General features: G+C 38.9%; 1 protein-coding gene across 17 annotated transcripts in view; it reads right to left on the bottom strand.

Moving 5' to 3' along the window:
• The window catches only part of CFAP54 (cilia and flagella associated protein 54), a 372233-nt gene that overhangs the window by 217755 nt on the left and 139380 nt on the right, over positions 1–15098 (bottom strand). For all 17 annotated transcript variants that reach the window (XR_011380202.1, XR_007919544.2, XR_007919541.2 and 14 more), the window contains 4 exons: positions 11189–11419; positions 8391–8533; positions 6877–7058; positions 5280–5507 (listed from right to left, as the gene is read on the bottom strand). Coding sequence is in view for 11 of the 17 variants with exons in the window: in XM_051845787.2 (XP_051701747.2) it covers positions 5280–5507; positions 6877–7058; positions 8391–8533; positions 11189–11419 (784 nt within the window). In the remaining 6 variants the exon portion in view is untranslated. The remainder of the gene's footprint in view (positions 1–5279; positions 5508–6876; positions 7059–8390; positions 8534–11188; positions 11420–15098) is intronic.

Below are 15098 nucleotides of genomic sequence, written 5' to 3'. Positions count from 1 at the left end.
TAACTTTTATTTAGTAAATATAAATTTCCAAAGACAGATAATGGATTACAATGGCTTTCCCCCCACCATAACTTCCCTCCCACTCACCCCCTCCCATCTCCCGCTCCCTCTCCCATTCCATTCACATCAAGATTCATTTTCAATTATCTTTATATACAGAAGATCAGTTCAGTATATATTAAGTAAAGATTTCATCAGTTTGCACCCACACAGAACATAAAGTATAAAATACTGTTTCAGTACTAGTTATATCATTACTTCACACTGGACAACACATTAAGGACAGAGATCCCACCTAAGGAGTGAGTACACATTGACTCCTGTTGTTGACTTAACAATTTGACACTCTTGTTTATGGAGTCAGTAATCTCCCTAGGCTCTAGTCATGAGTTGCCAGGCTATGGAAGCCTTTTGAGTTCGCCAACTTCGATCTTATTCAGACAAGGTCATAGTCAAAGTGGAAGTTCTCTCCTCCTTTCAGAGAAAGGTACCTCCTTCTTTGATGGCCCTGTTCTTTCTACTGGGATCTCACTCGCAGAGATCTTTTATCTAGGTCATTTTTCTCTGCCAGAGTGTCTTGGTTTTCCATGCCTAAAATACTCTCATTGGTTCTTCAGCCAGATCCAAATGCCTTAAGGGCTGATTCTGAGGCCAGAGTGCTGTTTAGCACATCTGCCATTCTATGAGTCTGCTGTGTATCCCACTTCCCCTGTTGGATCGTTCTCTCCCTTTTTTATTCTATCAGTTAGTATTAGCAGACACTAGTCTTGTTTGTGTGATCCCTTTGACTCTTAGACCTACCAGTGTGATCAATTGTGAACTGAAATTGATCACTTGGACTAGTGAGATGGCATTAGTACATGCAACCTTGATGGGATTGTATTGGAATCCTCTGGCACATTTCTAACTCCACTATATGGGGAAAGTCCGACTGAGCATGTCCCAAATTGTACATCTCTTCCCTCTTATTCCCACTCTTATATTTAACGGGGATCACTTTTCAGTTAAATTTAAACACCAAAGAATAATTGTGTGTTAATTACAGAGTTCAACCAATAGTATTAACTAGAACAAAAAAATATTAAAAGGGATAAAGTATTAAATTGTAAATTGATTTTATATCCTGCTACTTTGCTAAACTCTTCCATGAGTTCCAATAGTCTCTTAGTAGAGTTCTTTGGATCCCCTAAATAAAGAATCATATCATCTGCAAAGATGGTTAGTTTGACTTCTTCCTTCCCAATTTGTATCCCTGTAGTTTCTTTTTCTTGCCTAAAGGCTCTGGCTAAAACTTCCAGAACTATATTGAATAGCAGGGGTGAGAGTGAGCATCCCTGTCTGGTACCAGATCTCAGTGGAAATGCTTCCAGCTTTTCCCCATTAAATAGGATGCTGGCTGTGTGTTTTTCATAAATTGCTTTGATTGTGTTGAGGAATGTTCCTTCTCTACACAATTTGCTTAGAGTTTTCATCATGAAAGGGTGTTATATTTTATCAAATGCTTTCTCTGTGTCTATTGAGTTAATCATATGGTTTTTCTTCTGCAGTCTGTTAATGTAGTGTATCACATTGATTGATTTGTGAATGTTGAAATATCCCTGCGTACCAGGGATAAATCCCACTTGGTCTGGGTGGGTGATCTTTCTGATGTGTTGTTGCATTCTATTGGCCAGAATTTTATTGAGGATTTTTGAATCTATGTTCATCAGGGATATTGGTCTGTAATTTTCTTTCAATGCTGCATCTTTTTCCGGCTTAGGAATTAAGGAGATGCTGGCTTCATAGAAAGAATTTGGGAGGATTCCCTCTTTTTTCATTGTTCTGAATAGTTTGAGAAGAATTTTTCCAGCCTTTCACTTTCAGTCTATATGCATCTTTGTTGGAAAGATGTGTTTCTTGTAAGCAGCAAATAGATGGGTTTTGTTCCTTAACCCAATCAGCCAACCTGTGTCTTTTAACTGGAGAGTTGAGGTCATTAACGTTCAATGTGACTATTGATAAGTAGTGACTGTGCCCTGCCATTTGCCAAAGATATTTTCTAATATATGCCTTGAACTTCCTGTGATCTTTCGCTGTGAGGTTTCCTTCCTTTACCTTCTTTCATATTGATGACCGTGTTTCTGTGTTTCTGTGTGTAACACATCTTTAAGCATCTTTTGCAGGGCTGGACGAGTGGTGACAAATTCTTTCAATTTCTGTTTGCTATGAAAGGTCTTTATTTCACCTTCATTCACAAATGAGAGTTTTGCAGGATATAATATTCTGGGATGGCAGTTTTTCTCTCTTAGTACCTGGGCTATGTCATTCCATTCCCTTCTAGCCTGTAGGGTTTCTGATGAGAAGTCTGCTGTGAATCTAATTGGAGATCCTCTGAGAGTAATCTGACGTTTCTCTGTTGCATATTTTAAAATCTTTTCTTTATGTTTCACTGTGATGAGTTTGTCATGGTGAGGATATCTTTTGGTCATGTTTTTGGGGGTTCTTTGAGTTTCCTGTACTAGGATATCTCTGTCCTTCTCCAAACCCGGGAAGTTTTCTGCTAGTATCTCACTAAAAAGGCCTTGTAATCCTTTCTCTCTTTCCATGCCTTCAGGAACTCCTAGAACCCGAATGTTGGTTTTTTAATAGTATCCTGTAGATTCCCAATAATATTTTTTAGATTTCTAATTTAGTCTTCTTTTCTTTGGTTTGACTGTATACTTTCCTGTGCTGTCTTCTAAGTCTGATATTCTCTCTTCTGCTTCACTGACTCTGTTTTTAAGGATCTCTAATGTGTTTGTCATATGATCTATTTAGTTCTTCATTTCATTTTGATTTCTCTTCCCTATCACACTTTCCTGTTCTACTAGTTTCTGCTAGTAGAGACAGAGAGAAAGGTCTTCCTTTGCCATTGGTTCACCCTCCAATGGCCACCATGGCCGGTGTGCTGCAGCCGGCGCACCGCGCTGATTGGAAGGCAGGAGCCTGGTGCTTCTCCTGGTCTCCCATGGGGTGCAGGGCCCAAGCACTTGGGCCATCTTCCACTGCATTCCCAGGCCATATCAGAGAGCTGGCCTGGAAGAGAGACAACCGGGACAGAATCTGGCGCCCTGACCGGGACTAGAACCCGGGGTGCTGGCACCACACGCGGAGGATTAGCCTCAAGCATTTGTTTTTGAAAACTTCTAAATGTTCTTATCATAAATTTTTTGAAATCCGTATCTAGCATTTCTTCCATCTCATAATCTTCATAATCCTGGCTTGGGGTGTCTTGTTCATTTGGGGGCATCATAATGTCTTCCTGTTCTTGTTTCCTCGGTTTCTGCATTTGTTGCTTGGCATTGTGGAGATATTCTTTGGATTCTTCTTCCCTCGCTGTGGAGTTTTTTCTTGTTATACTATGACTGTATTAAGTGAACTGTCTGTTTTTGATGGAGCCTTAGAGGGTTGAGATGGGTGTGACCAGAGAGCTCTGTTTGGTTCCTCAGGGTTAAGGGTGTGTGAAAAGTGACACTCCCAGGTTAGGCGTGGTAAATCTCTTTCTTTTTCTTTTTCTTTTCTTTTTTTTTTTTTTTTTTTTTTTTTTTTTTTGTTGTTGTTGTTGTTGTTGTTGTTGTTGTTGTTATTCAGAAGGGAAGTAGTTCCATACAGCTGAGTGGAATTGAAGGTAGTCAGCTTCCAATCTCTGGCTCCTGTGGGTAAAACATTCACCTGCTCTTTTCCAAGGACCACACAGGGAATCTGTTCTTCCCTCAGTGTGGGCTCAAATTCTCCTGCAGTCTCCCACTGGGTTGCCAAGGTTACTGAATTGTAGCATCTCTGGAGAGTACTCATGTGAACTCTGTGAGTTCTCTCACCCACCGTCTCTTTTTTCACAGTCTCAGTTCATTAGCACCACACATTCACTAGGTCCTAATCTGTTTTTTCACCCCCCAGAGTCAGGTTTTTCTGCTTGGCTGAGGGCGGGTGCAGCCCTGAGGTTGCGGCGCTTTTATGTATGTCCAAAATGGCGCCTGCTCTTTGTCTTGCCCGCCTTTGAGAGGTGAGCGGAGAGAGAGAAACTCATGTCCGTACCGGTCACTTTTTTTTTTTCTCTCTCTTCTAGTTAGCCTGGTGAACTTTCCCCCATGAGGCTTGAAGCTCCTCCTTCTAGGCTCCTCCTTCCACTTTTCCGCCAGTGTCTCGGGCTATTGAGGTTCGGCTCACCTCGCGTTCCAGCGCTGGTGCATTGATTCCTCCACTGGTGTCCCGAGCTGTGGGCTCCCACGCCCTCCACGCAGGTCCACTGTCAATCACTAGTTCCGGAAGAGTTTCCTTGCTGTTTCTTCCCCAACTCTTCCTTGAACCTGCAATATCTCCACTTTTATTAAACTATGTCTTCCCGGACTATCATTGTGATCCCTTCCTATTCTGCCATCTTGCCGCTCTCCTGGCCAAATTTATTTAATATAGTTGTTGATATGATTGAGTTGGGTTTGATATTTACTATTTGTTTTCTATTTGTCCATGTGTCTTTGATTCTTCTGTTCCTTCTTTCCTGCAATTTTTTTTTTGAGTTGACAATTATTAGTCTTCTGGCTTATTTCATTGGCTTTTTAGCTATATCTTTTTTTTTCTTTGTAGTTACTTTGGGGATTATTAAATACATCCTTAACTTATTAAATTCAATTTAGAATTAATATTGTTCCACTCTAAGGTGTACAACTCTTAAAATTGTTTAACTTTATCTTCTCTGTCTTTTGTGCTACTGTTGTTATATATTTTCCTCTAGAAATATTATTAACTTCACATTTCAATTTGTTTACATGTTTACTAACTTTCCAAGTGTTTAGATAATTTTATATTTTCATTGAGTCTATTTTACTTCTGTGCTTTATGCTATAGTGTGCCAGATCTCAAATGGCTACAAATTCTAACAGACTTGAGGTAAGAGAACAGGGACAGATAAAACAATAGAATAAAGATCAACTGATAGTTTAGGTAATCTCTCTTAGAATCCATTTCTTTATCTGTCAAAGATTGTTATAAGTTAAATGCACTAACATTAGCCTATGTACTAGTTGGGACTCAGTAAATGTAACTTTCCTTTCCCTTTCACAAAATGAATTTTCAGACTTAGACATTTTTAATTAATACCAATGCAAATTATGCATTGTGAACAAAATAATAATGAGAAGCAAATGAAACACAAACCAACTGGAAATTCAAGAAAAATATCAATTTCCACTTATCCCAAGTTGCATGGCACAAAGATATTTTTTAATTGACTACAATAAGATAATTACCAAAATTCCCCTTACCTTAATAGAATTGATATTTTGTAGTTGTATTAACATGTCAATAAGTAATTCGGCTCCCAAATAGAATGGTAAAATGGAAATACAGAGGAAAGCATCCTGGCTAATAGGAAACGTTTTGTAAAGATCCATGGCCTGTTTAAGTAGTATCTGGAGCTCCTGATTAAAGTTCCAAAAGGCCCGACAGCAGTTCTGAAGCAGAGTCCAATAGCCACCACGATGAGCAAGGACCTGAGTCAAACACAACATTCAAATCATCCCAAAGTTCCCAAAACTGTACATCTCTGAATGTCATCTTTCTGCAGACATTATATGTTAGCAAAATAGCTGATAGCATTTGTTACATACCACTTACATTTGCTAGATATTTCTATGTATTATCACTTTTGATTCTAAGAGTAACTCCTTGGAATTAAGTATGCGCTTATATTCTGCTCAATTTGCAGATAAGGAAAAGGAGAAATGGGGCTAACTTGCTCAATCAATTACATGATGAGCCAGGATTTGCATAACAGTTGTCTGCCCCATCCCACCAAAAAGAAAAATAAAAACAAAACCCGCTGTCAAATTGCTGACAACACAGTAGGGAGCAAGAGAATCTGAGTCTGTCCTCCTGCTGCTTCAATTCATTAAAAGAACCTGACATTAGAAAAGTAGACAAATGAAAATAAATCTCAGAGACTAATAAGCTTCATAAAAACCAAACAGGATCTGACAGAGTACAAGAGGATGTGTTGTTTTATATGGGGTAGTCTGGAGAGAAATCCTTTGGGGAGGTGACGTCTGAGAAAAGACCTGAATGTTGAATTGAACAAGTCACTTTAGGTTGGGGTGTGGCAGGAGGGGTGGAGGGTAGGAGCATTTGCAGCTCAGGCAACATGCTTAGTGATTTTTTAAAACAAAAAGAAAAAAGGTTTATTTATTTGAAAGGTAGAATGACAGAGAAAGAGGGAGAGACAGAGACAGAGAGAGAGCTCTTCCATCTACTGGTTCACTTCCCAAATATCCGCTATAGCCAGGGCTGGGCCAGACCAAAGCCAGGAGCCAGGAACTCCATCTGGGTGTCTCACATCCATGGCAGGGGCCCAAGGACTTGGGCCATTTTCCCCTGCTTTTCCATGCATACTAGCAAGGAGCCGGATGGAAAGTGGAGCAGCCCAGCACTCCAATATGGGATGCTGCCATCACAGGTTAACCTGCTGTGCCACAAAAGTGGCCCCTGCTTAGATCCTTCTAAGACCACAGAGGGAGTGGGCTGGAGAAAAACAAGAGTTAGAAGAGCAAGGTGAGAAAGAGCCAGCTTGCACAAGGCCTGAACCTGGCAGAAAGGAAGAGAGGACCCACTGCTCATGGTCCTGAGGGAGGACAGTTTACTTTACATTTAAAAAAATCACTGTCCCTTCCATGTTCAACATGGGAAGCTAAGTGTTCCTTTCATGTCTAGAAAGGATGGATTCCCCTCACCTATTGGGATAGCTGAAATATATGCCCTTCATGCTAGGAGAAAAAGGAGGACTGATTTCTATGTAGCTATAGTGATTCCAATTCACTCTGCCCTTCAAATAAATAAATCTTTAAAAAGAGAAAAGGATCACATTACCATTGCTCTCCGGCAGTATAAAAAGATTTTCATAAAATGGTCCAACAGACCCATGTTTGCTGCTCGATCCTTTTCTTTAGCACTAAGACCTGACAGAGAATCTGAGTCATAAATTGTTTGTGTCTTAGATATATTTTCTTCACTTGTTTTGCAATTAATAAATGCAGAAAATTCTTCAGCATCTACAGTACAAAAAAAAATTAAGGTATAACATCATTACAAACACAAAATTAGCTTCTAAAAAGTCCAGTAAGTGATAAGCATCAAATGTGTAATTCAGAGAGTAAGTGCTACATGAATTTGGAAACAAGACAGGATTACCATGGGACAATGAGTCAGGAAAGGTTTCTAGGGAAGAACGCCAAGGGACCTGATGGGCAATGAGTTACACAGCACTTAAAATACCACTGTTAAAAATCTGTAGCAGTGGGTTTATAATGCCATAATGATATTAGAAATAAATTTTGACTTATGAAATGAGTGGAATTCAGGATAGATTATTGGTTAGGAATCAAGTCCAGAATCCATTACTTTTGCAGGAAAGAAGTACAAAAATTAGTCAAGTTTGGCCATCATCAATAATGCACCCAGGTTGAGAGCCCTGTTCACCTCCAAGTCTCCACCTCCCCAAGCCAATCACCTGACCAAATAATAACACTTCTTGGTCCTGCCATCAGAATATTATTACATTCATCCCACATTCTGTAAAAAAGGTTATATATCTTAGAGCCAGAGTGGGCTGCCCTGAGCACAAAATCAACTATTAGGATCTTTTTCATGCCTGATGCATCTAGTATGTTTGACAAAACTTGTCTGGAAATTTACTAAAATACAACACCTGATACCAAGTCTTTATTTCTTGAACTACTGGAGACTACCAATATATAACAAAAGAACTTTCTAGGGGCTGGTGCTGTGACATGGCAGGTAAAGCCAATACCTGCAATGCCAGCATACCATATGGGCATCGGTTCAAGTTCAGGTTGCTCCACTTGCAATCCAGTACCCTGCTGATGTGCCTGGGAAAGCAGAAGATGGCCCAAGTGCATGGGCCCCTGCACCCACATGGAAGATCTGGAGGAAGTTCCTGGCTCCTGATTTCAGGTTGGCCCAGCTTCAACCATTGCAGCCACTTGGGGAATGAACCAGTATATGGAAGATCTCTCTATACATATATCTATCTTTTTGTCTCTGTCACTCTCTGTAACTCTGCCTTTCACATAATAAATAAATCTTTTTTTTTAAAAAATAACTTTCTATTCTGTATCCTGATTTAGATTGAAACACAAAAATAGATATTTCCAAATGTATATAACATAAAAATGGAGAAAAAATTTAAAATAGACCAAATAAGAATGCCCTATTAAAAAGATTAAAATTAAATTAAATTGTTGTATCTCTGGGAAAGAGCACATGTACCCCTGCGAGTCCATGGTGTGTGTGAGTATGTGTATGTGCATTAGTAGATAAAAATCTTCAGGCAATTTGATGGTAAATTAGCATATTTATTATACCTGATGGTAGGTTGGCCTTTCTTTTTTTAGCTGTAAGAAGGAAATCAAGCATTGCTTTGTAATTTTCTAAAGTTAACCTTCCTGTTGGTAACACTGTTCCTGAATTATACAGTGAGAATATATTAGGATCACATGATCGGAAACTGCAAGAGGAAAAAAAATCACATTGAAAGTCAATATAAGCCAAACTGAATTAAATCTGTCAATAAAACCTATTTTTACTTTTAATACATTTGTTTGTGGTTCTCAAATTTTGGATCATAAAGTATTTTGGTACTTAATCAAATTTAAATATTTTATTATTAATTTTTCAACTGTAACTTTGCCCTTACAAAGTTCCCCAAAAGAGCCCTTGAAAATGAGAATAAGTTATCCATACTCACTCTATGCACTCTGAAGCAATAATTTATGTCAACTGAAAACCACCAGATTTAAGCAAAACTCAATGAAGATACCTACCATATGTAACATGTGTCCGTAACCATGTTATTTCCTTTTAAAAATGAAGTCTAGACAGTAAACGATCTTCCATTGCAAAATAAATAATAAAATACTGAATAAACTATTTTAATAAAAATCAGTTAGCACCAAGTTACCCTGACACAATATTGGTCCTTGTCTTACTGTGCTACCAAGTGATCAAGCATGAGTGGCCATGTGTGATTGGAAACTCAGAGAAGAATCTTAGTGTTCAGAGAACAGGTAAGAAGCCCATACAGTCAGCGCCAGTTCAAGTCCCATCTTCTCCACTTCTGATCCAGCTCCCTGCTAATGGCCCAAATGCTTCAGTCCTTGCCATCCAGGCAGAAGACCCAGATGAAACTTTTGGCTACTAGCTTCAGCCTGGCTCTGCCCTGACCATGTGGCCTCTTGAGAGGGAACCACTGGATAAAAGACCTCTCTATCTCTCTCTCTCTCTAGCTCTTTCAATTAAATGGAGAAGAGAAAGAAGGAGGAAGAGGAGGAGGAGAAAAGAATTGGTAGTAGTTCTCATCCATATGGTCTGAACCAGTTTCCTTGATACGGCTTCACAATTAGGTCTCTGCCATGCTAACTGCTTCTTTAATGCCAGTTCGCTCTAGTCCACATAAGTAAGGGATCCAACCAGAGCAGTTCCATAAAGGTTCAGCCTGCCAGTGATTTTATCCAAAGCTCTGGAGAAAGAGAAATTGGAACAAGTTCATTATGTATTTCAACCTGCATTTTGTTTCCTCCACTGTAGTGTTGAAATAAATACCCTCTTAATTCATATCTTTTCTGAGTCTTTCTTCCATCCAGTACATTTGATATGTTGCTGCCAGAGGAATTCCTTATCACGGCCCTCCTCTTCCTCAGAAGCTCTCAGTAATCTCCCACTGTGTATAAAATAAAGCTCAGATTTGACAGACCCTCCGTGATCTGGTAGCAACTTACTTTTCTGATTATTTCACACCACTCTCATATGCCCTAGACTCCAGTTACACTATTTGGGGTTCCCATCCTGTATTTCTTTCCTAGGCTCTGAGTTGTGTACTTCTCCTATCAAAAAATGCCTATTACTCAGGTAGGCATTTGACCCAGCAGTTAAATTGCCAGTTGGGATGCCTACATCCCATATCAGAGCACCTGGGTTCAAGTTCCAGCTCTGCTCCCAGTTCTAGATTCCTGCAAATGTGTACCCTGGAGGCAGCAGGTGATGGCTCAAATAGTTGGTCCCTGCCATCCATGCAGGAGACCTGAATTGAGTTCCCACCTCTCAGCTTGGGACACCAGTAGACAACTGTAGATGTTTGGGGAGTAAGCAAACGGATGGGAGATCTCTTATGTTTCTCCCTCTGTTGCAGTCTCTGTCTCTCTCTCAATCCCTCTGACTCTCAAATAAATTAAATAAATAATTTTAAAAGAATATCTACTTCCATATCGGTACACTTCTAAACCTTGCCTATCCATTAAAACTGAATCCTAAGAGCCCTCCCAATGAAAGCTTTCCTGTTCATTCTAAACAGACACAAATCTCCTTCAAGGAACAAAGAAGACTCCAGTGTATGAGTACTTAACCTTCTACAATTAATTATTGCTCTTTGTGAACATTTGTGTACTCTGTAACACTCTAACTTGTATATCCTGTTCGTCTTTGCATACCCCTAACACCTGGCTCAGTGCCATGGAAAAATGAAATGAAAAGATAGGTTTATTTTAGTGTAAAACATCTTGAAATTCATGTATAGTTTTTTCATAATACACATTTTTATGAACTTTTTGAAGACCTCTTTTAGAGAACAGAAACTCCACAAGTATTTTTGAATGATGACTATATCAGCTTTTGAATGGTTTCACAGCATTCCATATTGTGATCTTCTAATATATCTCCCACAACACTTAGTCAAAAACACAGTAAGAGCTCAAAACAGCCTGTTGAATTAATGATGAAAGCTTACATTACATGAGAAAATATGATCTCCGTTTATATAAGGCTTAACATATACCTCTAAATGAACTAGAGATGGACCTAATGCCTACTAACAGCTACAGTTATAAAATTCATGTTAAGTTTCTCTTGGAATTATACTTTACCCTTGTACTGAAGGCTAGAGTAACAAATACATTAAAAACATACACATATGAGTACTTCTAAGCACTTACATGCAGCGCTTGTTTGGAAAAAAGTCTGAGATAAGAAATTAAGAAATACACCACTGACAAGTATAAAGACAGAGGCACTCTGGAAACCTCCTTCAGTTGTGAACAACATGGTAGCCCTGAACATACAAATACAACCCATGTTCATGGGACTAAAAATATATTATGTGTTGCCATACCTGACTGTTGCATGTGAGGTGCCAGATTTCGTCTTTGGATGCTCCTTTAGCTTTTGTAGAAGCAGGTTAAAGTGTGTGCTTGCCAGATACAGGTTCATCTGAGCTCTCCAGGGCATCTCCTCAAGAAATACCTGATGAAACCTCTTTCTTTGAACATAATTTAATATTACAGGATTCAAGTAATGTGTCAGGCATCGATATGCTATTTTTCTAACATCAGCTCTCTTATTTCTGCCAAGGGATAAAGATGTTTCAAAATTACACAAAAACTTGCAGATATTTAATAAAAAAGAATGATTCCAATCTGTACAAAATGTATTATGAAGTCACTTGACTGCCCTTATGCAAATGTTTCTGGCTCATTTATCACTTCCTCAGTGCTAAATGTGAAATAGGACAGCAACGCAAGAACAAGGACTAGCATCAGAGACAGACACTACACATAGCCTTTCACTCTGTCTGATGTCTGTGTCCTCATCGCACACCAAACCAAGCTTTTCCTTTCCATAAAGGCTGTTGAGATTACACAATTAAATTATGACATAATGTTCACATCCATCAACTAACTTCAGTATTAAACAAGAAAATCACTTCTCTGGATTGGTCCTTAAGGAAAAAAACAAGAAAGCAAAATTTTGTCTAACATTCACTAGACTCCAGAGGAAATAAAACATCAGTTGAATATAGATGAAATAACTTCATAAATGCAAATTCCATATGCTCCAGAAAAAAGTAATTAAATTTTAACAAACTGTTCTGATTTTAAGTATAACATATACTCAATTTTTAAGAAATCCTATCAAAAGTCAAAGTAGCTCAATTATTTCTATAATCACACAGTTGTTTACAGAGCATAATTTCCTTTCATCAAAACACTTCTGTCATATTTTTTAACTGTTCAAAGGATCATGGTCCAACTGGTCAGTCCTACTGCATTTGATTTATTTGAGAGAAGTGAAAAGATAAAAAAAAAAAAAAAAAACAGATCCCAGCAGGAAGTTAAAGCACCTTGCTCACTTACATGGATATGGCTCTGATTCTTAATGAACACACACTGAGTAGAAAACAGAAAAGGGAGAAGGAGGGAAGGAAGACAGATTTGTAGCCAAGTAGACATTTGAGGAAGAAAGGAAGGCAGGAAACTTCTTTTTGACTTGTAGTTTTTACCTTCAGTTCTAAGTATTTTGCATTTTGCTGATTTCCTTTTAATTCAAAGGTTTGTTTTTAGCAATATGTTACTTGGTTTCCCAAAAATATAAATCTTTTTAATAACTACCATAAAAGTTATAATTTCCAACATAAAAGTGAGGTCAAGAAGTATTGGTATGTGTGTCTTCCCCCACCATTAAGACGGAGAGAGTCAGGGAGATCAGCAAGAGGACAGACTTCCTCTGGGTATCCTGAGAAGGTACCGATAGACCCCCCAGGAGGCTTGGAAAAAAGCAAGCAGCCATTCTGCAAAGGGTTTAGGACGCCTCCATTTCCATCACCAAAGCAGCTCTTAACACCAGGTCTGTGTCTCCAGAAGCAAAAGATGGAGGCGTTTTACAGTTGTTGGCTAGTTGTGACACTTTTTTCTCAAAAATTTTGAATCTACCCCCCAAAATCTCAAAATTATATGAGGTCAGCACATAAAAGTTAGAAAAAGAGTAACTGAATTAACCAAAAGATGGAAGGTAGGTACTCAAGAGAAATGAAAAGTTGCCTACACCAAAAATTAAACATGAATGAGTACTATTCATAATAGCCAAAAGATGGAAGGAACCCAAATGTCCATCAACTGAGATGCATGAAAAACCAAGTATGGTATATCCAGAAAGTGAAAAACTACATAGCAATAAAGAAATGAAAAACTGATACATGCTACATGTTCAAACCTTGAAACCATGGTAAGTGAAAGAAGCCAACCACAACAGACTACATGTACATCTGAACAGGTCCATGTGCACGGAAATGTTCAGACAGGCAGATCCAAAGAGGCAGGAAGCAGATTAGTGATTGCGTGGAACTGAATGAAGGGAGTTTGGGGAAGTGAGCTAAGGGGTGTAAGGTTTAGGGAGTGAACCAGCAGATGGAAGACCTCTCTCTCTCTCTCTCTCTCTCTCTGCCTCTCCTCTCTCTGTGTAACTCTGACTTTCAAAGTAAATCAATAAATCTTTTTTTTTTAAAGATATTTCACTCTTGCTCTCGCTCTCTCTCTGTATGTGTGTGTGTGTGTATGTGCGTGTAACTGCCCTTCAAATAAATAAATATTTTTGAAGATAGGAAGTAAAGAATATAAAAGTAAAAAAGTAATGGAAAAAATCCACACAATAGAAGGGATCAACAATGATAACATTTGGTTCTTCAAAGACTGAAAAATAAACCAACTCTCGTAAGTCAAACTGCAAAACCATGAGAGGACAGAAATTCAAGAAGTTAAGAATGTAACCAGTATGCAACTACAGATATAACAAATTCAAAAGATAATGAGATTAAAATAGATTTTATGAATAAATTTAAAAACAGGTTAAAATGGACAATTTCTTAGAAAATAATTCATCAAAAGACTAAAAAATTCACAAACATAGAGATATAGTCTATCTTAAAGAAATTGAATCAATAGATAAAAATATCTACGTGTATGCACTTGTTTTTTACCACTCTTCCTTAGACAAAGTTCCTAAAATCTTCCTAATTTCCAAAGTGATAGAAATTTTTTTGTAATTCACAGAAAGTCCCTCAGAATATATCTGAATCCATGCTACTGAGGCGACCCAGGATGGGGACAGGTCACCATAAAGATCAAACACATGATTAGAGGTAGGAACTCTGACTCATCTCCAAACTATGGAGAGGAGAGTGGCTGAAAACTGGGTTCTAACATTCCTAAAGATTTATTTACTTATTTGAAAGGCAGAGTTGCAAAAAGAGAGTGTGAGACAGAGAGATTAAAAAAAAAAAAAAAGTCCTTTCATCTTCTGGTTGACTCCCTAAATGGCTGCAATGGCCAGTGCTGCACCAGGCCAAAACCAAGAGCCTGGAACTCTATGCAGGTGTCTCACATGGGTGGTAGGGGCCCAAGCACTTGGCCATCTCATGCTGCTTTCCCAGGCACATTAAGTGCCACATTAAGTAAGATTAGAAGCAGAGCAGCCAGGACTTTAACTGGCTGTCCAATACGGGATGACAGCATTGCAAGCAGTGGCTTAACTCACTATGCCACAACATTGGCCCCCCATTCTACAAATTATTGAACAAGGTTCAGAGAGCGTCCACATTGCCAAAGGCAAATACAAGCCAGGGGGGGTCACAACTCAATCCTACAGGAACAGAAGCTCCTGTGCTCTGGAACTTTCTGGACCTTGCCCTATATACCTCTTGATCTGCCTGCTCATTTGTACCAGTTATAATAGTGTTTCCCTGATTTTTGAAATGACAGAATTATAGAGATGAAAAACAGAAAAGTGGTTGCCAGAGATTGGGAGGCATAGAAAAAGGCAAATGGCTATGACTATAAAAAGGTAGCATAGTCAGCCTGGGATCTGGGTAGGGTGCAGATCTTTGGGATAGAATTGTACCTTATCTTGACTATGATGATGGTCCCATGAGTGCTACAAATTACATAGAACTAAATACACACACACACACACACACACACACGTCTGCATGTAAAATTGCCGTAATCTGAATAAGACCAGTGGATTGTACCAAGATCAATTCAAGTCCTATCCCTGCTTCCAACTCTAGCTACCTGCTAATGTGCACCCTGGGAGGCAGCAGGCAATGGCTCAAGTAATTCAATCCCTTCCACCCAATGGGAGAACTGGAGTAAGTTCCTGGCTCGTGGCTTTGACCTGGCCCAGCCCAGTTGTTGCAGGCATTTGGAGGGTGAACCAGTGGATGGGAGCACATACTAACTGACTAGCTC

Source organism: Oryctolagus cuniculus, chromosome 11, assembly GCF_964237555.1.
Source record: "Oryctolagus cuniculus chromosome 11, mOryCun1.1, whole genome shotgun sequence".
NCBI lineage: Eukaryota > Metazoa > Chordata > Mammalia > Lagomorpha > Leporidae > Oryctolagus > Oryctolagus cuniculus.
This window is presented reverse-complemented; position numbering and strand designations above follow the sequence as displayed.